Source organism: Crocodylus siamensis, chromosome 6 (genome assembly GCF_052110815.1).
Source record: "Crocodylus siamensis isolate JL-2025a chromosome 6, ASM5211081v1, whole genome shotgun sequence".
Taxonomy (NCBI): Eukaryota; Metazoa; Chordata; order Crocodylia; family Crocodylidae; genus Crocodylus; species Crocodylus siamensis.
In genome coordinates, this window is record NC_143400.1 from 12,862,499 (window position 1) to 12,888,003 (window position 25,505).

At 60.5% G+C, this 25,505-nt stretch overlaps 1 protein-coding gene across 1 annotated transcript; it reads right to left on the reverse strand.

The window, feature by feature from the left end:
* Nucleotides 1-136: 136 nt before the first annotated feature.
* On the reverse strand, nucleotides 137-19,129 carry PEAR1 (platelet endothelial aggregation receptor 1). The gene is made up of 22 exons (XM_090053654.1): nucleotides 18,953-19,129; nucleotides 7,322-7,417; nucleotides 6,990-7,082; nucleotides 6,789-6,889; nucleotides 6,248-6,340; nucleotides 5,772-6,018; nucleotides 5,566-5,689; nucleotides 5,341-5,477; nucleotides 4,522-4,734; nucleotides 4,125-4,299; nucleotides 3,676-3,796; nucleotides 3,384-3,547; nucleotides 3,118-3,220; nucleotides 2,879-3,025; nucleotides 2,636-2,764; nucleotides 2,138-2,266; nucleotides 1,786-2,001; nucleotides 1,529-1,641; nucleotides 1,313-1,442; nucleotides 958-1,026; nucleotides 630-830; nucleotides 137-533 (listed from the first exon to the last, which is right to left on the reverse strand). The coding sequence occupies exons 1-22, from the start codon at nucleotides 18,955-18,957 to the stop codon at nucleotides 388-390; spliced, it is 2,952 nt and encodes a 983-aa protein (XP_089909780.1). The 5' UTR covers nucleotides 18,958-19,129; the 3' UTR covers nucleotides 137-387.
* Nucleotides 19,130-25,505: the final 6,376 nt, after the last annotated feature.

Sequence of the window (25,505 nt, forward strand, 5' to 3'; positions counted from 1 at the left end):
GAGGCAGAGGGCAGCCTGGAGTGGGGCCCTGTCTCCATGGCCACCGCTGGGGAGGGGGCATGGTCCAGGGGGTCTCTGGGGTGGACAGGGGGGTCGGGGTCAGCCCCCCAGGTCACGGGGTCGAGCCAGGCACCGCTACAAACCACAGGCATCTTTATTTACACGTTATACACGACCCCCCCACACACACACACAGACACTTGGCCCCGGGGGGCTCGGCCCCACCACGTCCCCCGGGACCCCTGTCGACCCCCGGGCGCCCTGCCAGGTGGATGCTGCCCCTCGCCCTGGTCAGTCCTGGGGAGCCGCAGGCAGCCGCTGCATCCAGGGGCACTGGCGCGGGGTCCAGTTCGGGGAGGATGGGGGCCCGGGGCGGGTGGGCGGGGGTCAGCGGTGCTGGCGGCGCAGCGGGGGCGAGGGTGGGTAGTGGCGCACGGGCGGCACGTCGTAGTGGCTGGGGATGTGGCTGTTCTTGGGCGAGTCGTAGTGGCCGGGGGGCACCGCGACGCCCTCCGCGCCCCCGGGGCCTGGCCCTGCAGGGGGAGAGACGGGGGTCAGCGCCGGGGGCCCCGATCCCTGCTCCAGCTGGCTTGCCCCCGCACTGGAAAGGGGGGTGGTCCGGGCTGTACCGTGGGGCTGCGGCGTGTCCGGCGCCGGCTCCGAGCCCCCAATCTCGTTGTAGGACGTCTCGCGGCACGCGGGCGACTTCATCTCCATGTAGCTCCCCTCAGGCGCCTTGGCCAGCAGCACCGGCAGGTCCTTGATGGTGGCGTAGGGGTTCTCGCTGCCCAGCGAGCTGTCGCTGCCCCGCGATGCCTCCCGCACGCAGTCTGGGGGCACACGGGATGGCTCGATCTGGGCCGGGGGCCAGGTTTCTGGCTTGTAGGGGGGACAGAGGCTTGCTACCCCCACTCCCTGCCCAGCGCCGAGGGGGTTCGGGCACCCCCGGACCGGTACCTTTGCTGTAGAAATGCCGCAGGCCGTTGCTGTAGCTGTAGCTGTAGCTGCGATCCATGGGGCTGCCCCCTGCCAGGGAAAGAGAGGCGCTGCCAGCGCGTAGGCATCCCAGGGCTGGGAGGAGAACCCAGGTGCCTGGGCCCCTTGCTCCATGCACTAGCCCCCTGCTTCCCTCCAGAGCCAGGAGGGGAGCCCAGGTGTCCAGGCCCCCTGCCCTGGCCTGCTCCCGGCCCTGGGAGAGGAACCCAGGCATCCAAGTCTACCTGCTACACCTCGCTCTGCCCCCCTCCAGCGCTGAGCTAACCCCTGGGTCGCACTGCCTCGCAGCAGGACGGCCCGATCCAGCCAGGCTTACCCCGGTCCCAGGGGCTCAGCGCCGGCGCATGATGCTTCCAGTCTGCCGGCAGTGTGGCGTTGCCCTCGGGGCCGTAGCCTGCCGGGCCCTCGCGCTCCTTCATGCTGGAGAACATCTGGGGCCCGGGCACCTGTCACCGAGATGGCAGCCGGGATCAGCTGGCCCCAAGGCTGCGAGCTTCCCCAGGGCAGTGCCGTGACCAGCACCAGGCCTTACCTTGAGGGAGCTGGCCCGGTCCTGGGTGCCGGGGGGCGGGGGCGTGCGGGTGCACTGTGACAGCGTGTGGTAGCTGGGGTTGGAGTAGTAGTGGGTGTAGCTGGGCGGGACATCTGCATCACAGGGAGACACGGGTCATTCCAGCCCGCGGCTCTAACCACTAGCCCTCCCTCCCCCCCAGAGCAGGGGGTGAGCCCAGGCATCCGGGCTCCAGGCCCCAGTCCAGGCCGTGCCACGGATGGCTGCCCCAGCCTCACCTGGTACGACATATTCGGAGCTGCCAGGCCGGCCCACGGTGTAGGCTGCAGCCAGGGGCCGGACCTCCTTGCCCTTCTGCCGGTGCCGGTAGTAGAGGAAGAGTGTGGCCAGCGCCAGCAGCAGGGTGGCCAGGACCACGATGCCGATGATGGCGCCCAAGGAGCTGTAGCCCGCTGGAGGCGTGGGCCCCACCGTGAGCGGGTGCTCAGGGTCCGCTGGGCACCGACGAGAGACAGGAGCCGTGAGAGGGAACCCAGGAGTCCCGGCTCCCACCCTTCCCCATCTCCAGCCGCTCCCCCTATTCCCCTGCCACAGCCGGGCAGAAAACCCAGGCATCTGGGCACTACTCACGCATCTCACAGTGGGGGCCGGTCCAGCCTGGCACGCACTGGCAATGCCCAGTAGCGGGCTCGCAGGTGCCATTGTGGAGACAGTCGCAGGCCTGGACACACTGTAGCCCAAAGGTGCCAGCTGGACATGCTGGGGGGACAAAAGCGGGGACTCAGTGGGTGGCTAGGGAGGCAGTGGGGTGGGGGCTGCAGGTGGGAGCTTGGACCTCACAGCCCCAGCCCCTGCTGCCGAGAGAGTGGGGGGGAGCTCGGGGGTCCCGTGCTTCCCTGGCTCTGACCCCTAGGCCCTGCTCCCCTGCTAGAGCCAAGGAGAGAGCCCAGGAGGCTGGACCCCACTCCTCCCCTGACCTGGGAGAGAGACCCCAGGCATTCGGGTGTCTCTCAGCACCGTCCGTCCCTCATGAAGATAAGAGCCCTACTGCTGCTGCCAGCAGGTAGAGTTCCCGCCGGGCCAAGATCGTGGGGGGCTGGAGCCTGGGGCTGTTGCTCGGGGACTCACGCTGGGAGCAGTTGGCGCCGGTCCAGCCGGGGAAGCAGATGCAGGCACCATCCACGGGCTGGCAGATGGAGTGGTTGGAGCACCGGCAGGGTACCGCGCACTTCTTTCCGTAGCGCCCGGGCGGGCAGGCTGAGACATGGGGCAGGCAGCTGTTGCGAGCTGGCCAGGTCTCAGCTCAGGCAGCCCACCCCACCCAGGTGCCCCATAGATCTCCCCCAATGGGACCCCAGCCCCGGCACTCACGGCGCTGGCAGGCAGGGCCGCGGTAGCCAGGCGTGCAGCTGCAGGCACCGTCATCGGGGGCGCAGGTGGCTCCATTCTTGCAGGCACAGGGCAGGCTGCAATTCTGGCCCCACCACCCATCGGGGCAGGCCAGGCTGCAGCGGGGCCCTGCGGACAAACCGCCACGGATGGAGGTTCAGTGGGGTCCTCGCCCCCCCACTATGCCCTGCAACCCCCCAACCCATCCCAGCACCCCTCACCTGTCCACCCCGGCAGGCAGTGGCACTGCCCTGTGGTGGCATCGCAGCCATTGGCGTGAACACAGTCGCACTTCTGGCTGCAGCCAGGGCCATACGTGCCCATCTGGTGGGGGAGAGACAGATACATGCAGAGCAGCTGAGAGCCCGGCACCCCTGACCCCTGGTGCACAACCGCTGTTGGGTCCCAGGGCATGGTCACAAGTAGACCCCCGTGGCACAGATGGATCGACGTGCCCGGCAACTCAGACGCAACCGAGGGGACTCACTGGGCATGGGTCCTGGCAGCGGGCGCCATGCCAGCCGGCCACGCAGGAGCAGGCACCACTGACGGGGCTGCAGTGGCTGCCGTGGGCGCACTGGCAGGTCTTGTTGCAACCAGAGCCCCAGGTGCCTGTGGGGCAGGGGCTGGAGCAGGCCACTCCATACCAGCCTGCAAGGGGGGCAGGAGCAGAGGTCAGGCATGGGGCCAGGGGCAAATGCCCATCTGGCCCCACCTGCACATCTGGCCCCTTCCAGGCACAGCTGGGAGGGGCGGGAGCAGGAGCGGGGGGGTCACACCTTCCTTGCAGAGGCAGGAGCCATCCAGTGGGGAGCAGGCGAAGGCATGCTGGCAGGTGCAGGTGTGGGCGCAGCCCTCCCCGAAGGTGCCGGGTGCGCAGGGCTGCTCGCAGTGTTCGCCCTACGGGGACGGGCAGGGGTTACGGGTTGCACCCCCTCAGCCTGGGCTGCATCGACCACCAAGTCCCCCCTGCTCTGATCACTGTGCTGCACTGCCCTCCCACCCCCAGGAAAGAATCCAGGTATCCTCACCAGGCCCCCCTCTGCTATAACCACTCAGCCATACTCTCCACTGCCCATACTCTCCTTCCCCAGAGCTGAAGAAAGAACCCAGGAGTCCTGCTGCCCTCCCTGCCCTCTCCAACCACTGCACCCTACTCCCCTCCTACCGCTGGGGAAAAAACCCAGGCATCTGGCCCCGCAGCCTGAAGCCCACTCCCGAGACCCACCGTGTAGCCAGGGGTGCAGTGGCAGTGCCCCGTGACAGGGTCGCAGGTGCCCCCGTGGAGGCAGAGGCAGGACTCGTGGCAGCCGGGGCCATGGGAGCCGGGCGGGCAGGTCTCATTGCAGTGCAGCCCAGCCCAGCCCACCTGGCACACGCACTCCCCCGTCAGCGAGTGGCAGCTGCGGGGCAGAGACGTGGGGTCAGGGGCAGATACCCTAACCCAGGCCCCCAGAGGCACTCCTTCACTTGGAGTCTGTTTGCACCAACAGGTTGCCAGGGTGCTGGTGCATTGTACTGGTACGTGCATGGGCACAAAGCTCATACATGCATATGCGAGATGCCCCGTGCTCAGCATTGCCCACCCATCCCATGTGCCGTGGCTTTGCCCCCGCAGCCCCTACCTCTGGCTATGCTGCAGGTGGCAGAGGCAGCGGGTCTTACACTCAAAGCCGTAGAGCCCCTCCGGGCAGAGGCGCTGCTCGCACCGGTCCCCGTGGAAGCCGGACTCACACAGGCAGGCTCCGCTGATGTGGTAGCAGCGCCCACCGTTGGCACAGTCGCACACCTCGCTGCAGTCCTGCCCGTGCCAGCCGATGCGGCACTGCTCCTGGCATCTGGAGGCAAGGGATTAATGGGGCACTGGGGTGTCCCATGGTGGCTGCAGTTGTCTATGTGCAACTGTGGAGAAACTGAGGCACAGGCCCGCACCAGCAGTCGTGCCCACCCCCCCCCCCCACCAAAAAAAAAAAAGCCTCTAGAAAAAGAACCCAGGAGTCCCGATTCGCCGGTCCCTTAATCTAACCACTAGGCATCAGTGCCCATCCTCACTGCACTTTGGCTGTGTATCAGCTGGGAACCGAGGCGCCCGAGCCCCCTGTTCCTCCTGCTCACCCCTGCCTCCCCTCCTCCCCCCGGGCTGATGGGTTTGGAGGCCAAGGGTATTTTTTCCTCCCCATTGTTCACACCACCCTCTGCAGAGCTGGAAGCAGCCGGTGCTTCCTTCCTGCCCCGCCGCCTTTTCCATCTGGAAACTGCCCCCCCTCCCACTGCTCCTGGGATATCCCCCACATCCAGCCTCCCTAAGCCAGGCAGGAGGGGAAACTGAGGCACAGAGTGGCTGGGGGGAGGGCAAGAGGTTCCCCTTTGCACTGAAGATCCTCAACAACAGTCCAGAGCAGCACAAGGGTCAGATGCCCCCCCTGCCATTGGCATCTACTCACTGTTTCCCAGTGTAGCCAGGCGCGCAGCGGCACTGCCCCTGCATCCGGTCACATGCACCCCCGTTGTAGCAGCCGCACTCACCCAGGCAGCCAGAGCCGAACCGGCCCTCGGGGCATGGCAGGGAGCAGATGGTGCCCTGTGGTGGGGAGACAAGGGTTCAGGGAAGGATCCTGATGCCCCTGGGGCATGCATATGTCTGTGGAGCCTCCTACCCCGGTACCTACCATCCAGCCCGGGGGGCAGACGCACTGCTGGGTGTCCTGGGGGTGGCAAATGCCCCCGTGCTGGCAGGGGCAGTGCTCCGGGCAGCGCTGCCCCTCTGTGCCATTGGCACAAGGCAACTCGCAGCTGGAGAAGCCAAAGTAGATGGAGGTTAGCATCCACCCAGGGTAGCAGGGAGACCATGCCCCCTCTCCCCTGCCCCACTCACTGGGCACCGGTGAACGCTGGTGGGCACAGGCAGGCACCCGTCTCGGGGTCACAGAGGGCCCTGTGCTCGCACTGGCATTGCATCTGGCAGCCCGCACCATAGGTGCCTGGCTCGCAGGGCATTTGGCACTGCAGGCCCTGGTAGCCAGGCGGGCAGAGGCAGGCGCCGGAAAGTGGGTCGCAGGTTGCCCCGTTGAGGCAAGTGCAGGGGCTCTGGCAGTCGGGACCCCACAAGTGAGGGTCACAGGCTGCGAGGAGGAAGAGGGCACGTTAATGAGGACAGCCCATATCCCACATGGTACCCCATTGCTGCAGGTCAAACTTGAGGCACAGAGAAAGAGAGCCCAGGAGTCCTGGATGCTGGACCTGCAATGGTTTTTGCAGTGAGTCCTCATGCCTGCACCCCTTCTCAGAGCTGGGAGTGGGATGCAGCAGCCCCAGTGCCCACCCTGGCTGGGCATGGAGCCTGGTACTCACTGCTGGAGCAGTCGGCACCCCGCCAGCCCCGCTCACACTGGCACTGGTCGGGTGCCACACACCTCCCGTGAACACACTCCGAGGTGCAGCGAGCTGCGGAAAGAAGGGGGGAGAGGTCCATCAAGTGCCCAGGACCCAGGTGGGAGCAGCCCCTACCCTCCACACCATGCCAGCCACAGCTTCCAGCATCCCAAAATGCAGCCACTTCTGGGGTAGGAGGTGGCAAAGACTGGTCTCTGCCCCAGAAGCCAATGCTGTTCTTGCTAAAACCGCCTCCAGCTCCCAGCCCCAGGCCACAAACTCTTCACTCCAGCATGAAGTGGGCACCACCCAGAGATACTGAACGGGGTCCAGTGGGACATAAGCCCATGCCAGCCTGGGCTTTAGAGCTGGAAACTGGCTCCGGGTCAGAGACATGGGGAGGGGAAGGGCAGGGCTGGGCAGGGGAGGTGTGATGGAGGGCAGCAGCATGGGGGTCCCAGGGATGCAATTCAGAGCAGGAACCCAGGAGTCCCCAGTAGTGCCTAGCCCCCAGACTCACGGACGCAGGCGTCTCTGCTCTCGTAGTAGCCCTGGCAGCACTGGTAGCGCCGGCGGTAGTCTACTTTCACGGCCTGCCGGTACGCCGTCTTGTACACCACGCTGCAGGGAGGCGGCCTGTCAGACCCTTGGGCCAGAGTGGGGCAGGGCTGCCCCATGGGTCACTGATAGGACCCGCGGGCAAGGGGGGACAGGCGCTCACCGGTGCCGCGTGCATGACTTGGCTCCATCGCAGGGCTCCAGGGAGGCCTGGGCATGTGGCTGCAGAAACGACTCCTTGGTGGGCGCCGTGAAGCTGCAGGGCAGAGCACAGGGTCCCACCCAGGGTTGAGTAGGGCCCCGAATACCTGGGGTCCCTACCTGCCCCCTCTGTCCCACTATCCCCGGATGTCACAGCGCTGCCCTCCTCTCCTGCTTTACCAGGAACCCTTACAATCCCCGGGGCTGACTGCCAAGTCCCAGCTCCCAGAGTCAAGGAAATCCAACCAGGAACTGTTATGGAGCCCCCCACACTGCCCGCAGAGCTGGTCTTACCTTTCCCAGTAGCTGCAAACGTGGGGGGTGCTGGGCTTCAGGGCCCAGCCCAGGGGCAGCTGCAGGCAGAGGAAGAGGAGGGTCAGCAGCTTCATCCTGGGGAGAACGGAGCAAAGAGAGGGGATGGGGGGCGGGGGCAGAGCTGCAGCCCTGCTCAGGGGCTTCCTACTGCCCAGCTGTGCTCCTAGCCCACTCTCAGCAAGGGGGAAACTGAGGCAAGGGGCTGCAGAGCCCACTGAGTAGCAGTGTGTGGATGGAGGGGCTGGAGCCAGGAGTTCTCCTCCCCCGTCTGCCTCAGTTTCCCCACCTGTGCAGCCCCAACCTGGCCCTGCTCCCCTCTCGCTCTCTCAGACCCAGGCATGCATGCTCATTTGCATATCATTTGCACATATGCATTTGCCCCGGCTACAGGCAGGAGCACACCTACTGCAGCCAGAAGAGACTGCGGTGTGCATGCATAAGCATGTGTATTTGCATACTATTAGCATGGATGCATTTGCTCCAGCTACATGTGTTCATGCATATACATATAAAGTTGCATGTCATTTGCATATGTGCATTTACTCTGGCTACAGGCAGGAGCTCACAGCCACCAAGAGAGTCTGCAGTAGCCAGGGGAGACCTGGGCTTATACGCGTGTGCATGTTTATTTGCATATCATTTGCATATATGCATTTCCCTGCCTACAGGCAAGAGGAACTCTCAGCCCCAGCCAGAAGAGACCCAGACGTGTATGCAAGAGGGCACACATTTGCATATCATTTCCATATATGCATTTGGCCCTGTTATGGGCAGCAGCACAGCTGCAGCGGCCAGAAGAAACCAGGGCGTGCATGCATCGGCATATTCATTTGCATGTGTGCATTTTCCCCAGGTGGGTGGGTGGACAGGCAAGGAGTGTATGGGGTTAGCTGGCTGGATGGACAGACACAGGGCGTGTATAGGGGACAGATGAATGGACAGACACACACAGAGAGTATGGGAATAGATGGACAGACAAAGGGAACATATAGAAATAGATGGATGGACAGACTCAGGCAGCGCACAGGGATAGACGGACGGACACCGGTGGCTGCTCCCTCCCAAGGTCCCAATCCTGCCGATGCTCATGGGAGCTGCTGCTCTTTGCAAGCTCTGAGCCCCCTTGCATATGCAAGCAAAGCCCCTCCTGGGTCAGCCACTAAATCCCCTTTCTTCGGAGGCCGTGTGCCCCTAGTTCCACCAGCGATGCAGCCCACTAGCAGCCTCCCCGTCCCCGCTGCATCCCAGCCTCTCCCAGCCCCACCGCATCCCAGCCTCTCCCAGCCAGGTTCCCCATCCTGCACCGACAACCCACCCACCTTCCCCTTCCGGTGCCTTCCTGTGGCATTCACCACCATCAGGGAAACTGGGTCAGATGGACCCCAGACAGACCGGGCTGGGCACCCCTGCCCACGGGCGGCTCTAGACCTTAGCCAAAGGGGGTGCAGATGGCAAAGTGCATCATCCACGGATCAAACGGCAGCTATTTCTCCCTGATTAAAAATATACCAAATGCTCTGCTTATCCTGGGTGCGCAGTTTGGCTTGGACCCAGCCTTGGGTGGGTGCAAAGGGGTGAACCCAGGGCTCTTGGTCCCTTTCCCAGCAGACGAGAGACCCCTGGGAAACCCACTCCTGCTGCTGCCCCCTCTCATTATGGATCAGGCCTTCATTTAGTCCAGGAGAAGGAGACTCTGCTGCTGCCCCCTCTCATTATGGATCAGGCCTTCATTTAGTCCAGGAGAAGGAGACTCCTGCTCTAAACAAGCAGGAGGGAGAAAGGGGAAACTGAGGCACAGAGCAGGGTAGGGCACAGGTGCCAAGCAGGCAGCCCACATGCCCCCCGCTCCCAGCGCAGCCCACCCCATGGGCCCCGCTCTGGGCCAAGCGACCGCACTTCCTGACGCTAGGGCCTGTCCAGTGTTGTGAGTTTTTAAGTCCATCCGAGTCCTTTTACTGGCAACTGAGTCATTTCCTGCATGGAAATGTCGTGACTTCACTAGCCCGCCGCACAGGGGCCCTCGTCCTCACACACGCTGGTAAACAGGCGCACATGTGTGCTTGCGTGTATACATACACGCAGCTGCAGCCACCCACTAATGCAGACATATGCACACTTTCAGAAAAGCCACAACTGCTGCTCGGTGCACACGCACATGCCAAACACACCGCACCTGCTTGAGAACCAACTGCAGTCATACACGCACTCATCCCCTTCCACCTTCTTATCTCACACACATGCACATGCACACACACAGCCCCTTCTAAGCCCTTATCACACACCCGCGCACACACACATGCACACACACACACTCAACCCCTTCTAAGCCCCTCTGTCTCACACAAACACACACATACTCAACCCCTTCCACATCCTTCACACACACACACATACACACTGTCCATGCTTGACCACCACGCACACAGACCACACATATATACCTGACATTGATAATATACCCCACAGCTCACAAACAACCCAGCTACACACACATATGCATATACCATCCCCATAGCATATATCCCTCCCTGACACACCGGCCATAGACACGTGCACAGTACACACAGACGTGTAACATGCCCATGATGGGCCCCCGCAAACACGCCAGGACCCTGCATACGCTGCACTCCTGCCCTAGCCTGGATGAAGCGCATGGGGTCTTTGCTGGCGAGGGCAATGTGGACATTGACCCAGTCAGTGATCAGACACGTGGCCCGCTGTGGGGTGCAGCCCAGCCCTGGCACATGCAGTCCAGGCCTGCTCTGGCAATGCGTGCCAAAACCAGGGCACACAGCTGGTACCCTGTATCATATGGCCATGCAGCATGAAAGCCCAGGTGCATCATGCCCCTGAGCCCCAGAAGCCTTGCCCTGAGCTCGTTCCTAGCAGTTTGCTGACCTGCTGGGACAGGCAGTTGCTCCCCCTGGCATTCCCAGACTGGTGCTGTCCTTGCTCTTCCCATGGAGAGGGATGTGCCAGGAGGGGTCCCAATCCAGTAGCTGCACCAGGGCTGTGCCTCCGACGCCTGACCCCACCCAAGGATGGGAGAGCTGGAGGCTCTGAGCACAGCCTCTGCTTAACACGCTCTTACCCCATATCATGCAACTCCAGGAGCTGCTCGGGCTACACTTCTCCCCTTCTCCGAGGTTCCTTTCCGAGCTCAGGCCTCCCACTACAGCTTGCAAAGGGACAAGCCCAGGCCAGGCCCAGCTGCTGCAGCATCCTCTGGCAGCTCCAAGTTAGCTTCCCCACTCAGAGACCTCAGCAGAGCTCAGAGGCAGGAACCAGGCTCCGTCCCATGCAACAGGCAGAAAAAAAGGATCCTGACCTTGCAAAAAAAAAGGATCAGGACCTTGCAATGCCACATGGGGATCCCTGCCCTTACCCCAAGCGCACAGCAGTGGGGGAGGCTGGGGAAGGCAGCCCAAGTTTGAGCCCTCCAGGAGACATTAACCATCCTCCCCCACCTGTGAGTGACTATAAAGGCCCCAGCTGCAGCAACTCTGCATCGGTTCAGAGGATGCACCCAAGGCCACACAGGACCATGTGTGCCAGAGAGAGGAGGAGGATGGCACTTTGTGTGCACCCACATTGCACTAGGGAGGGTGACTGAACTCAGGCAATCTTGCTTCAGAGCTGCTGTGTCAGGGGGAGCTGCACCCTTGGATGGGATGATGACCCACAGGATGGGGCAGCAGCCTCCCAGGAAAGCAGAAAACCCTCCTGGGAGCAGCATACACAGGTCAGGACTTGCTAGAGGGCCCTATGGCTTGCAGACCTTCAGTTTTTGGGGCTGGGTGTCCCGACCGCTTGCTCTCCGAACGTCCGGCCCCAGCCTGGCATCTCCAGCTGGGAGCATGAAACCCCCATGTGCAGCCCTGGCATCGCTGCTGGGGAAAAGCCGCAGGCTCTGGGTGTCTCCAGGGCCACGCGCTCAGCCCTGCTGTGTGGGTAGCCACAACTCCTGCTGCCAGGGCCCAGCCCCACAGTTGGAGAGGGGAGGCTGATTTTGGTTTCCCCAAACCCACGCAAACATCCATGGCATGTGTGGGTGGGGAAGGAGCAGCTGACTCTCCCTGGTCTGGCCAAGAGACGGGTCACAGAGATAGGAGCTGCTGCCCCAAGATCATTGGCTTGGGGAGAGAGGCTGGAGGGCTCTAGGGCTCAAGTTGGGGGGTCTCCAATCAAGGGGAAACTCCATAAGGGAAATAAACCCGCGAGGAAAGCTGCTCTGGTCCCAGCCAGACAGAAAACTCAGAAGCCTGGCGGCCAAGGCTAACAACAGAGCTACCTGGACACAAGCCTTGGGGTGGACCCGGAGTCCTGGACTCCAGCATCCAAAAAATACAACCAAACTGAGCCAGGAGCTCAGAGAGGCATCGGCATTCATCGCACAATCCCACATAGGTTGAAATATGTAACCACATCCCTAGTGTTTAAGTTCAGGCTGACGCTTGGCAGCGCTGAGCTGATCACTGATGCCATGAGCGGGCAACGCCAGAGCTTGGAGCAGGGAGTGAGCTGGAGAGACCCACGATATCAGCAGGCGCAGGAGCCAAAGGTGAGGTCCCCAGGGCCGTGGATCTGCACCAGCAACATGACCAATAACTCTGACCCGTGCCCATGACCACCGAGGCTTGGCTCTGGCAGTGGTGTGTGATGATTACGGCAGGGCTGCAAGTGGAAGATGTCCTCTGGAAATGGAGGTTTGCAATGTCCGTGGCAGCTTGGGGTGCCTGTGGCCTGGTTCCACTGTGCCCAGCCTAAGCAAGGGACCCTAGTGCAGCCTCATAGCCCTGGGGCAGCTTATACCAGCCGGCACCGAAGCCAGGACAGCCCCACTGCTGTGGTACAAGCTAGCATAGACGTGTCTCCATAGGGTGGGCTGGGGCGAAGGGAGACCGTGCCCTGCCAGCACGGCTCTCAGCTCTGCCAGGACGCCAACAAAAACTGACAATGGCAGGGAAGCATTTCAGGTGCTTAAATGTTCCTAAGGTGACCACTGCACCCACCGTGCAGCCCCCTGTACAGCCAGGAGGTGAGGAAGAGCAACCACGACTTCATGGGCCAGTCTGGGAGCAAGCCCTGATGCGGTCGGAGCTGTATGGGCACAACTCCCAGCTGAATGAGTCTTATTCAAACCAGAGCCCCGGTCTCTGCAGGTCTCCCATTTCCCTGTCTGTGCTCTGGCTGTCTCTGCAGCCGTTGTTCTTCTGCTCCCAGAGGCAAGCTCCCAACCACAGCAATCACCCTGGGAGGCAAGTCTGAGAGCAAAGACGGTTTTCATTAGCCACCAGCATTGGAGGTGCTGGGAAACCTGATTAGATCCTCACACAGGCTGGGGCCAGATCCTGCCCCCCTCTCTCCAGACCCCACTGGGAAACCTGGCATGAATCCATTCGCCAGGGCCTGGTTTCACCCTGACGCTGCAGAGATCAGATGCTGCATCTAAGACGTCCCAGGCCAAAGATTTACAGACACAAAACTAGTTGCTGCTTCTGTTCCATCGTATTTTGCATGTCGCCGGCACAGTGACAAGCTCAGCATCATGACAGGCTCATGCTCTTTGTTGATCACCCCCCAGCAGGATGAGTCAGCAGACGGGCTCCCAAACACAGGAGTCCTGGCTCCCCAGGCCCCTGCCATCGCCACGCTTCATGACACCCTTTGCTGGTCTAGAGACCTGGATTTGCTGTGATGCGGGTTCCCAGAATGGGGAGGGATGGAGCAGAATGAGCCCCAGTCCCCGTTAGCACTTCTCCAACAAAACCACCCCCAATTGCACACGAAGGTCGTGCTCTTTGCTTTCCAGCCAGAGATCACGTGTCTGTTTGTCATTGTAGGAAAACAGCTTGTTCAGAACAGCCAGTAATCAGGCTGGGCCAGGAAGTGAGGGTGCAAGAGCAAGGCACAGATAAATGATGCAGTAAGAAGTGGCACTGCCCAGATCGCTGCAGTCAGGCAAGGTCAGCAAGGAGCTCGGGAGATCTGCAGCTAAAGAGACCCTGGCTGGATGCTGGTATGACCAAAGCTAGTGGGAACGTCCTGCCTATGACAAGGGTCCACGTTCACCCACTCAACCCAGACTCTGATATTCTAGGCACAGTCGTGTAGAACAAATGTCCTGGCTACATCTGGGTGCAGGGCCCCAAGGAACTGAATAATCTAGGTACAGCCAAGGAGAAGCTGCATGTTCTAGGTGCATCTTCCAAAGTGGCGCTGGGAGAGCTGCATGTTCTAGGTACCTCTAAGTGGAAGCACCCATGGGTCTCAATGGTCTAGGTACATCCATGTAGAAGACCTGGGTGGAGTCAAATGTTCTAGGTAACCAACAGAGCCAAATTTTCTAGGTACATCCAGGGACCTCACAAGGTCACATCTAGTCCAGCCCCTTGCCCTGACTCAATCCTCCCAGCCATGGGTCTGTCCAACCTGCTCTTGAAAACTTCCCAGGATAGAGACTCCACCATCTCACTGGACAGCCTGTCCCACGGTTTGACCACCCCGAGTCCCAAAGATCCTCCTCATCTCCAACCTCCGTTTCTTCTGCTGCAGTCTAAGTCCTAGAGAAGAATGATTGATGCTTATAGATGGAGGGTCACCCTCCGCTGGGACCCCGGACTGCTGGGCTCTGTCCTGGGTCTGGGAGAGGGTCTCAGTGAGTCGGTAGAGAAGAGCTGGAAATCCCAACTCAGTCAGATGTGAGGATGGACCCCCCTGGGATGCATTCCCAGCTCTCGGGGGCTGCCAGACCAAGGATCTGGACTCCAACAGCGTATCTCGGGACCCCAAGCACAGGGCAGTGCCCAGAGGCTTCTAGCCCAGGCCCAGGACAGGGAGCAACAAGGCAGTCAAAACCCATTCATCCTCCCTGCGGCTTTGCAGCGCCCCGATGGCGTAACAGCTCCCCAGAGGCGCCCTGTGTGGTGTTTACAGGGACGTGTGTTTTATGGCCTCTAATAAACCCATGTGGGAGGAAGGAGGAAACAGAGACTTCCCGCCGCGCAGCTGGATGGACGCTCGCTTCCTCCGCATGGCTCCTGCCCATTGCTGCGGCCTCTCTTCCGAGCAAGTGGCTTTTTCCTCGTGAATGGAAAAGTGGAGCCTGCCTCGCTCCCTGCCGCTCCCCGGGGGCAAGGCAGGGCTATCAGCACTCCACGGCGCAAACAAGCTCCCCGCATTGAGAGAAGCTTCTAAGTTAGCGCTGAAGTGTGGCCACCTCTGGGGTGGCACGCAGCAGCCACTATCAGCATACAACCACCCAGCTAAAGGCATCTCTCCCCTAGCAGGGCCTGAATGGGGTGCCCCATGTCTGTCCAGCTGGGCTCCCATCCAGCAGCTCAACTGCTGCCAAGTCATTGCTCCACCTTGCGCCTCAGTTTCCCCATGGGTGCAATAGGGAGTAGAACCGCTAAGAGCCACAGAGGCCTTGCGCCTTCCTGCTTCTAAGATGCCACCTGGCTGATCCTAACTCCATGCATCCTGAGCTGGCTGACAGCTGGGAAACTCCAACAGCTTGAAACCCACTATCTGCTCGGTCCTGGAACAAAAACAACCATTTTTAGAATTTCCTCTGGAGTGAAGTTTTCAAGGGGGAAAAAAAACCCTTCTCTGAGCTCATACAAACATTCCTGACCCATCCAACCACATGTCCTTCCAGCCACCGCCTTTATACAGAGTACATTAGGACGCCTCACCTCCGACCCGGTGCCAAGCAGAGGTGGAAACACTGAGCATTGCCCCATGGCTGCTCAATCTCCCGGAGGGAGAAAGCTCCTGAAATCATGTCAGAAGCAAAACACTCCCATGGAAAAATCTGAGCGCGATGCAGCAGTGTTTTCCGGTGGGAAAAGACCGGTGCCAGGACCTATATGACCCACTTCAAAAATTTCCCTGTATGTGCTCCCTGGCATGGCTCATTGCACTTGAGCTCCCGGCACCCCCCTCCTAGGAAATTAGCTTTATTTTCACTCCTCGTGCCCATTTTATAGCATCGCGGGGGTGAACACCAGGACTGGGCGAGACTCAAGGCTGTTTCTATGTCTGGGATGGTGGAGAACGGAGGCACATGGATCCTGTCGCCCTCCCAGCTATGAGACACCTGGCACAGAAGCAGTGCTGTCCACCTCTCCCATTTACTATCCCCCGAAAGAACAAACCCAGTCCAAAACCAGCTGGCCGAGAAGCCCAAGGTTCCCGTTCCCATAACACGGCTCTCAACATGTTTCCTACACACACATGGGGAGTGGGAGCACACAGAGCGTCTTGAGCCAAGACAGAATAATAGGAAACAAACAGATTTTTCTGGCAGTGAAAAGTGAGGAGTCATCACAACGGGGCAGACAATGGAGCCGTATGGACACAATAAAGCCTGCCCGGGCTGGGCTAGGCCTGGCCGGGCTGGGGGAGGACAGGTCCAGCCAAAATCACGCCTCTGCTGCTGGCTGGCCTTCAACTAGGACCAGTGGGGAGGAGGCTGGATTACTGGCTTGAGCCCTGGACATCTCATGAGCGGCAAATGCCCCGAGGCCTGAAGCCAGAGTGGGGAAGGGGCCCCAATCCTAGCAGGACATACTCCGTAAAGCTCCTAATAAAGAGCAGGGAGATGCTGGCACAAGGATGGTGCCTGGGGACCAGGCAGCACCCCCAGAGCTGCCTCTATGAACCCCACAAGCCTCGGGGTCCCCAGTGCACCCTAACACATCATGTGCACTCCCGGCATGTGCCTCGGAGACATGTGGGTGTGCACAGCCCCTCTACAAACCACAAGCACCAAGGGGAGCGAGGAAGGGGTGGTCGCACCTCTCCATCCCAAAACCCCTTCCTCCAGGATGATGAAGACAGGACCCCCAAAACAGGATGACACAGATAGATGTATGCCCCTGCAACGCCTGCTGGTTTTGCACAGGCATGTCTATTAAACCAGGATAAGGATGGACAGACACACAGCTGTCCTGGGGTAGCTCACAGGAGGTCCCTGGGAACGGGGCCAATAGAGCAAATGGATGGGTGGACACAGAGCACCCAGGGTTGTGTGGGGATGGATGGATGGAGACAGAGAAAGCAGATAGAGATGGGATGAGGAGCAAAAGAGGAGAGAGAGAGACCGAGATGAGTGTGGGAACAGACAGCAAAGGGTGGGTAGATAGTGGAAAGCACATGGAGATGGATGGGGAGATGCCAGGCTGGATGGAGACAGGCCAGGAGCTACCCAACGGAGCCAGGGAAGTCGTTGTCTGTGCAAAACGCCGGTGGGAACCGCAGGAGATTCTCTAACAAACTTAAAGCCGACAGGCTGGGACCCAGACCGCCCCCGCCTCCAGCGCAGCTCTGGAGCTGTCCTCCGCGCCCCCCTCCCTGGGAACCCTGCTCCCAGCACAGACGAGTAACCGGAGAGCCGGCGTCTCACTGCAGCACCGGGGCCAAGCTCGACATCCAACAACGGGTAGAGCCGAGAGCTCCGATTCCAGCCGGGCCCAGAGCACGGCGTTGGGGCCTGCTCGGACCCAGGCTGCAGCTGGCCCAAGGGGCGAAGGGGGCGGCTGGCTGGTGTCCGTGTGGATGTGCCCCGCCATGGGTTAAGTGCCTCCCCTTGCAAAGACCAGCCCAGCAAACCCATGGCAGAGCAGGGGGCTTTGGCTGGAAGAGCTGGTGGGCTGTGGAGGAGGGAATGGGGGAGATGGGAGCCATGCATGGGGAGGAAGGAGGGCCCCCGCTTTCCCTCTGTCCCCATCACTCATGTCAAGCCCAGCGCTAAATACACTATAACCCCCCAGCCTCTATCGATTGCCTGCTGCGCGCAGGGAGCACTGGAGAGAGACAGCCGCTCCCCAGCCCTCGCAGCGTGATGAATAGGTTCCTACCGCCCACACTAAAGACCCTCACTGGAGGGGATTTCATTAGCATCGACAGGCCAAGAGCTCCTGACAGGACAGGCTCTGGGCCCTGCCTGCTCCCAGCTTCGAGGGCTGCTGGCCCTGGCTCACAGCAGGGACCCCAACAGCAGCTCAGGCTGCCTGTCAGGGTGCAACCATGGCCCAGGACCTGGCAAACCTCTACCTTGTCCTGGGGCAAGCCATGGCCTTGCCCTGTGCCTCTGTTTCCCATTGCATAAAGGTGCCCAGCTCAGCTTCAGTGCCTAACCCCAAACCAGCTGGCTCAGGTCATAGCTGCAGTGCAGAGATAGCTGGGCTACAGGTCAACCCCATACATTCCTATGGTGGGTTGACCTGTAGTCCGAGGAGCTGAGCACCAGGTCAACCCAGACAAGCTAAAATAGTTGGGAAAAAATTCTTTGCAAGCTTCCAAGTCTGAAAGCATCCACCCAAAGAACCTGGTCTGCTGATGTCCTTAGATCAACACGGCTACAGCCAACACCCCAGGTCAACCCATTGCTTTCTTATGCCATGTTACAGGGACAAATCTAGGGCAGGACGAACCCCTGTGTCAGCCCCTCTGTCAGGCCCAGGACAGATGGCCCTGAAAAGCAGCCGGACACACAGGCTAGAAAGAGGAGTGATGACGGTTCTGCTCCTTTAGCAGCAGGGCCGGGGCCAGGTCCAGACCCAAACCCGGGAGGCCTCCAGTCCCAGGCAGAGAACAATGCTGCAAAGGAGCATCCCAGCAGACAGGGAGATGGGGACAAGCCAGAGGCAGAGATAAGCATCAATCCCGCTCCCCAGGGAGGTGTCCCTGCTGCCGGGTGAGCAGTCCTGGCATTCCTGGGCTGTGAAGCCAGGCCGGAGTGATACCAGTGCTTCCATGGGATGCTGTCATGCCTTTGTCACGTAATGGCTTGGGACGGTCTGGATCAGCAGTCCTCTGGGACAGTTAGTGCTGCCTCAATGCGGAAACTGAGGCCCGGTGATGGGGCAATGACGGTCGTCAGCTCCAGCATCAGAGCTGGGAACAGAGCCCAAGAGTCCGGGCCTCCGACCTCGACCCCAATCCCCGAGCCAGCACAGACCCAGGAGCCCCCTCTCCCTGCTCCAGCAGCTCCACACTCCCTGCTCAGGGTCCCAGGCACCAGGACCCTCCCCAGCTGTGGGCGGGAGTGTTGCAGAGTGGTTAGGACAGGGGACTGGGGCTGCCCCTGCCTCAGCTTCCCTGTTTCCACGAGGAGGGCCCAGTTCTAGCACTCTTTCGCTTTAGGACTATCTGTCCTAGGAAGATGCGGGGGCTGGGGCCAAACCAGGGAGGAGCTCCTATCTCAGCCCCACGCGCTTCCTCGGATATGTCCCAGGCGCGGCTGCACTTCCTCCGGGTGCAGGGAGTGGGGGAGCTGACAGCTCCCTTCTCCCTGCCCGACACCCTCCCCGGGGGCCAGGGAGCCTGAGCGGCTTGTGGGGTAAGGCAGGAGACGACTCCTTGCCCCCCAGCCCTGGGGTCATCACAGCCCAGATCTTCATCTTGGTGCTCCCCCAGAAGCCAGGGTGCTGACCCCCTGCTCCGGTCTCACCATACCCTCATGCACTTGACCCCACCAGGCAATGCCAGACCCCGAGCTAAAGCCCCTTCGAAACAGCCTCCAATCCCACCATGGCTCTGGGAAGGAGTCTGCCTCAAGCTATAGGCATCTCTGCCCCACAGTAACAACCCCGGGGCACTTACCCCATCCTGCACCCTGGACCAGAGCCACCCCCAATGCAGAGAGCACGGTGAGATGCAGGAATACGGAGACCCCCTTGCTTCTCTCCCGGCCAGGGGGACACGAAGCAGCCGTGGGGCCAGCCTGCCCTGCCCCAAGCCCTGCCGCAGCCTGGAAGAGGGGTCTGGACCGGGGAGGTGCGATGTGCAGAGGAGGAGGAGCAGGAGGGGGCTGGGAACAGGCACTCAGGAAGTTTTGACAAGGAAACGATTGAGGCTGCCAGAGCTGGAGGAAAAGGGAAAAAAAAAGCCCCACATGACGGGTTGCTGGCAGGGCCCAGCCCGCGGGGAAAGAGGCTGCAAAATACGCCAGGCGCCAGGCTCCCCACCCCAGGCAGGGCGGATCCTCAAGGGCCAGCTCCACCCTGCGGACCCCAGACACACGGATCCGGCGCCTCTTTCTCGGGGCTTTCCCTCTGCTGTCAGAGCGAGGTCTTTGAGCTGCAGCCCCAGACCCAACACGCAGTTCCCATCTGTGCCCCCTGCAAGGAAAGCCCAGCGTTTGGCGGTGACAGGCTGATGTGCCCCCTTCTCTCCAGCCCAGGCAGTGCACTCCTTGGAAATGCTGCGCACAGGGACAAGACTAAACCACCCCAAGCAGCTGAGAGTGCGGCCTGAGCGAGCCACGGGCCCAGCACCAGCCGAGCTCCCCATCCTGCCTTGGACAGAGCGGGTCTGATGCAACATCCATACATGCACACATGTGCAGCCCTGTTGGCTTTGGAGCTGGGACAGCTTGTCCTGAGAGCAAGGCCTGGGCCCCAGCTCCAGCATCCCACCCTTTCCCTGGACGCTGGCTGCAAGGGGGCACCAACCTCCGGGCAGATCCCAGAGGCCCTGGCAGCCGGGTCCAGCCGGGAGCCCCCTCCCCAGCCCTTGTCCCCAGCTCAGTTCACAGGATGAACCCAAGGCAGCTGTGCAGATGAGCAGGCAGCTCTAACTCTGCTCCCCAGGGCACGTGGACTTGGCAAACCTCTACCCAGTTCTGGGGCAAGCCATAGCCTTGCCCTGTGCCTCAGTTTCCCCTTACATTAGGCAGCTGCAGGGATGCTGAACAAGCAGAGAGTGTCCCCGGAGAGACAGGCCTGGAGGGCGGAAGCCAGACCCAGGCAGTCAAAGGTCCAGGAGCATCCCCTGCCAGCAGTTCGGGGGAATGCACCCCATTGCCTCCTAAGGAGAGGGGATGTCTTGGGTCTCAGGTGACCGCAGCTCGTCATGGAGATCTCCAGTGCCGGAGCAGGCGCAGAACCAGGCTTTGCCGCAGCCTCGGGCCCGGGATGCAGGCTCCCTCACTCTCAGCATGTGTAACACCATGGGCATGGGGCTCTGCTGCTGCTGGGTTTGGGCTGCGCCTGGCACCTTGCTTTCCCTATCCAGCATGAGGGTCCTGGTGGCAGCCAGAATCTGCACATACCCAGCTGAAAGACCTGCAGGGTTGGGGGTTCAGACCCCACCCTGCATTGCAACACCCCTGGGAAGAGCCCTCTGGGGCAGCCTGGACCCTAGCCAGCATTGCAAGGGGGCTTAGCTCCACCTCCCAGCACCACGAGGTGCCACAGGATCTAGGCTCTTGTCACAGAGTCAGGAGGGAGGGGGGAAACCCAGCCAGAAGCATTGCCAGCCAGGTGGGCACAGGTTCAGGGGGCTGCTCCCATCACGAGGGAGAGCCCCAACAGCCAAGAGAGATCCTGGGAGTTTAAAGCCACAGGACAGAGAGAAGGTCAAGGTCAAGGTCAGGGTCACCATCACTTCTGGCCCTGCTATCTGTCCTACACACCTCCCTGCAGCCAAGGGGATCTAGGCACTGGGATCCCTTTGCTCCAAGAACAAACTGGCCTCTTGCAGGCTTTGCTAGTGGCAGGAGACATGTCTCCTGGAGTCATGCGGCTGGGAGTGGGGTCCCCAAGCCACGGTGGCACTGATGGGGGCTCCTAGGGATCAGCTCAGCAGCCGCAGGTCATATGCTCGGCTGTTTGCAGAGCTGCCTGCAGGGGGGACTCGTGGACCGGCTCTGGCAGCTCCGCAGTGCTGATGGAGATGGGTGTGCGTGTGTCCAGGCGCGTGTGCATGCCTGGTCCTCATTCAGTTGCTGCTCTCTGTGCAAAGCTGTCTGTTCTGGGTACGCAGTAGTGTCAAACACTGGGTTTACGCTCTGCCCTGCTGCCTTCCAGCAGAGAGGCTGAGCAGCAACCCGGTGCCCAGGCTGGGGGGTGCTTGGCTTCCTGGTTCTGCCCTGACCCACCGCAGGCAGGAGGGAGCCAAAGGGGGGGGTGGGGATGATGACTACCAGAGCCTGCCAGCTCCATCCAGAATCAGCTCAGATACCTACCCCCCCACCCTGGCAATTGATCTGAGACCCCTCTTGGGAAACACTGGCACTCAGTTTCAGACGGCAGAAAATCAGCAGAGATTCTTCTGTTGCAAACAACAGTGGGAGGGCCGGGGGGGGGTTGGAGGCCCTGGGCATCCAGGTCTTTGCCACCTCTGCATTGATCTGGAGAACCAGATTCGCACCCAGCGCAGCACCCTTGAAAAGATCTCCACCTCTCCAAACCCTGCCCGATCCCTGCCATCTCCTTCCCCTCTCCCACAGGCATGGTGAGATGCTACATGTCCAGCACTTGCCAGGCATAGCCACAAAAAGCAGAAAGCAGAGCAAAATCAGGTCCTGGCTTCAACTCCAGGGCCTGGCTCTTCCCCCGGGGGATCCCCAATGGCCTTGTGCCAGATCAGCCTGGCTCTATGTCACAGGGGCTGGTTTCACCCCCTACCCCGGGCGGGAGGGGGCTTGGTGGAGGCTGACCCATGCTGCGCTCAGCTCTTCCTTGGGAGTAAGTACATTAGCCAGCCTCAATTGATGTCAAGCCGCCGTTAATTGCCTCTCCTCGTTACACTAATAACTCTAATCACTCATAATGATTTTCACATTCCAGTGCGCCGCTCCAGCCCCCCTGCCCTTGCCTGCTCCATTAGGACCCCAGCTCCCCACACACCGTAAATCAGGCTCAATGGCCCCGGGCTCCATGATGGATAGGCTGGGAGGGGGGAGAAGGCAACTGGCTCGGGGGGCTCCCAGCCTTTCTGCAAAGGGAAGGGAAGGAGATCGGGGTGGGACCCATGGGGAAACATGGCAGAGACCCCAGATGCTCCCTCCCATGGCTGCCAGGGTTGGAGGAGCAACCTGTTAACCCAGGGTCCTGCCTGGATCCCTGCATTAGATCACAAATACAACTGGAAAGGGCCTCAGAAGATCACAGGATGGAGCCTGTGACCCCGGTGCATGCACATGGCCCCAGCGGTGCTATCCTGAGGGGCAAGAGGGCACCCACAGAGGCTCTCCCATTGTCATGGCAACTTGGGATGCTGAGACCCAGCAAACTCCTCTTCGAGACCCACTCCCCCCAGCTCTGGCTCTGGGTCACAGCTTCCTCCTGCAGACCCCCCACCCACTAGAGAGCAGGGAGCCCCTAGACCTGGGCACTGCCCCCCAAAACAGCCTGTCCACTGCTCCTCTTCAACACGGGCAAAGAGATGATGGAGAAACCCAGCTGGCCTCACCCCCGCCCCCCTTCCCCCAGCTGGGACTGAAACGTTGTTCAGGGACCGTTAAGCATCACTTCAATTGTGCTTCATTAGAGCAAAGAGGCCTCTCCAGCTCCCCCCACTCCCTGCAGCAAGGACCAGAAAAGAGGGGGAGGAAGGAGCTCCTAGGTCAAGTGCATCAGAGCAGCTCTGGGCTTGTGGAGCACAGGGCAGCAGGGGCTGGGCCCCCAGGGCCTGATCTGGGCAGAAAACCCAGCGGGGGGGGGCGGGGAGGGGAGTGTTTTTCCACTGGGAATCTGGACGGATGCTTGTCCCCTCCTTGCAAAACCAACTGAGCTCCGGGAGCCACAAGCCGCTGGGGTCTGGGGTCCAGGCCTGCCAGCAGTGGGGTCTTGGGAAGGTTTGCACCCTGCCCACAGGTCCTGGTCCACTCCCACTGCTCCTGCAGCAGTCCCAGCTGGGCCAAAAGCTCCCAGGCAGTTGCAAAGCAGCTGGTGACCAAAAGCAAATCCCAGAAGCCCCCATCAAACCACTCACCTCAAAACCCTCCTGCCTGCCACTCACCGGCAATGGATGAATTGCTCGAGTATTTTCATAGTTTCATAGTTTCATAGTAGCTAGAGTCGGAAGGGACCTAGGTAGATCATCTAGTCCGACCCCCTGCCTTGGCAGGAAAGAGCACCGGGGTCAGATGACCCCGGCAAGGTGTTCATCTAACTTCCTTTTAAAAATCCCCAGGCTAGGAGCCTGCACCACTTCCCCTGGAAGCTGGTTCCAGGCCCTAGCCACCCTGACTGTGAAGTAGCGCCTCCTAATATCTAATCTAAACTTACCCTCCGCCAGTTTGTGACCGTTATTCCTGGTCACTCCTGGCAGCGCACGGGGGAACAGGGACTCCCCCAATACCTGCTGATCCCCCCTGACCAGTTTGTAGCAGGCCACAAGGTCCCCCCTTAGCCTTCTCTTGTGGAGGCTAAACAGGTTCAGGTCCCGTAGCCTATCCTCATAAGGCCTGCCCTGCTGACCCCTGATCATACGAGTGGCCCTCCTCTGAACTCTTTCCATATTGTCCACGTCCCTCTTGAAGTGTGGCGCCCAGAACTGGACGCAGTACTCCAGCTGCGGCCTGACCAGTGCCGCATAGAGGGGGAGGATCACCTCCCTGGACCTGCTCGAGATGCATCTGTGGATGCATGATAGGGTACGATTGGCCTTCTTGACTGCCTCCCCACACTGCCGGCCCATGTTCATCGTGGAGTCAATGACGACTCCAAGATCCTTTTCCGTCTCCGTGCTGGCAAGAGGGGAGTTCCCCAACCTGTAAGTGTGGTGCCGGTTCTTCCTCCCCATGTGCAACACCTTGCACTTATCAGTGTTAAACCCCATCCTATTCTCATCCGCCCACCGTTGCAACCTGTCAAGGTCAGCTTGTAGCCTATTGCACCCTTCTAGTGCACCCACATCCCCCCACATCTTAGTGTCATCAGCAAACTTGAACAGGGTGCTTTCTACCCCCTCATCCAAGTCACTGATGAAGATGTTGAACAGTGCGGGCCCGAGGACCGAGCCCTGCGGAACCCCACTGCCCACGTCCTTCCAGGTCGAGAAGAACCCATCCGCTACCACCCTCTGGGTGCGGCCCTCCAACCAGTTGGCGACCCATTTGACCGTGTGGGTATCGACACCACAGTCTCCCAGCTTTTTGATGAGGACAGGGTGAGAGACAGTGTCGAAAGCCTTCCGGAAGTCCAAAAAGACTACATCCACAGCAACCCCTGCGTCTAATGATTTGGTGACCTGATCGTAAAAGGCCACCAGGTTGGTCTGACAAGACCTGCCACTGATAAACCCATGTTGGTTGCCCCTGAGCATGCATTCCCCCGCAAGGCCCTCCTGGGTGTGTGCCAGGATAATTTTTTCAAAGAGCTTACGCGGGATTGAGGTCAGACTAACTGGCCTGTAATTTCCCGGGTCCTCTTTTTTTCCCTTTTTGAAGATAGGGACCACATTGGCCCTCTTCCAGTCCTCCGGCACCTCACCAGAGCACCACAAGTGCTCATAGAGCCGTGCCAGGGGTCCCGCAATGACCTCAGCCAGTTCCTGTAGAACCCTAGGGTGAAGATCGTCCGGACCAGCGGACTTGAACACGTCCAGCCTCTCCAGAAGTACCCTAACTAACTCCTCGCTAACCCTTGGCCCAGGCGTGTCTCTCTCGGGGCCCGAGGGGGGCCCAGCAGGGAGGTGGCTGAACTGGTCCCTACTTAGGAAGACAGAGGCAAAGAAATCGTTAAATATGTTAGCTTTGTCATCTGGCGTGATGACTAAGTTGCCCATCGTGTCCTGCAGGGGCCCCACATTACCCGGGACCCTCTTTTTACCCCCTATGTATTTGAAGAAGGACTTCTTATTGTCCTTAATCCGGGAAGCTAGTCCTATCTCCAACTCTGCCTTGGCCCTCCTGACTGCCCCCCTACATCCTCGGGCGACTATAACATAGTCCTTCTTGGCGATGACCCCATCTCTCCATTGGGTATATGCCTCCCTTTTAGCAAGGAGACATTCCCGGATGCTCTTAGTGAGCCATGGGGGTTTATGTGCCCTCCTGCTCCCTTTGACCCTTGTTGGGATTACCTCCCTTTGGGCATGGAGGATCGTCTCCTTAAGGAGCAACCACTCACCTTCGACATCTGATTCCCTTCCCCTCTGGGTCCTCAGCGCTTCCCCAACTATCCTCCTTAGCTTGTTGAAGTCAGCCCTCCTAAAGTCTAGGGCTGTTGCCTTGCTGCAGCCCTTTGCCACCTTACGCTGGATGGTGAATTCCAGCAAGCGATGATCACTGTCTCCCAGGTGGCCCATCACCCGCAGCCCCCTCACCAGGTCATCACCCGTGGCCAGCACTAGGTCCAACAAGGTGTCTCCCCTGGTGGGACTGTGCACCTCCTGGGTTAGATGGAGGTCCTGCACTCTGGCTAAG

Bases quoted from the DNA above. Each gene is read 5' to 3' on its own strand.
- PEAR1 (XM_090053654.1), bottom strand. The intron at 6,019-6,247 runs GTGAGTACCAGG...TCCTCCTCGCAG, and splicing joins GGGTGCCGACTGCTCCAGCA to CCTGTGACCCTCACTTGTGG. The intron at 3,797-4,124 runs GTGGGTCTCGGG...CCGTCCCCGTAG, and splicing joins ACTGCACCCCTGGCTACACG to GGCGAACACTGCGAGCAGCC.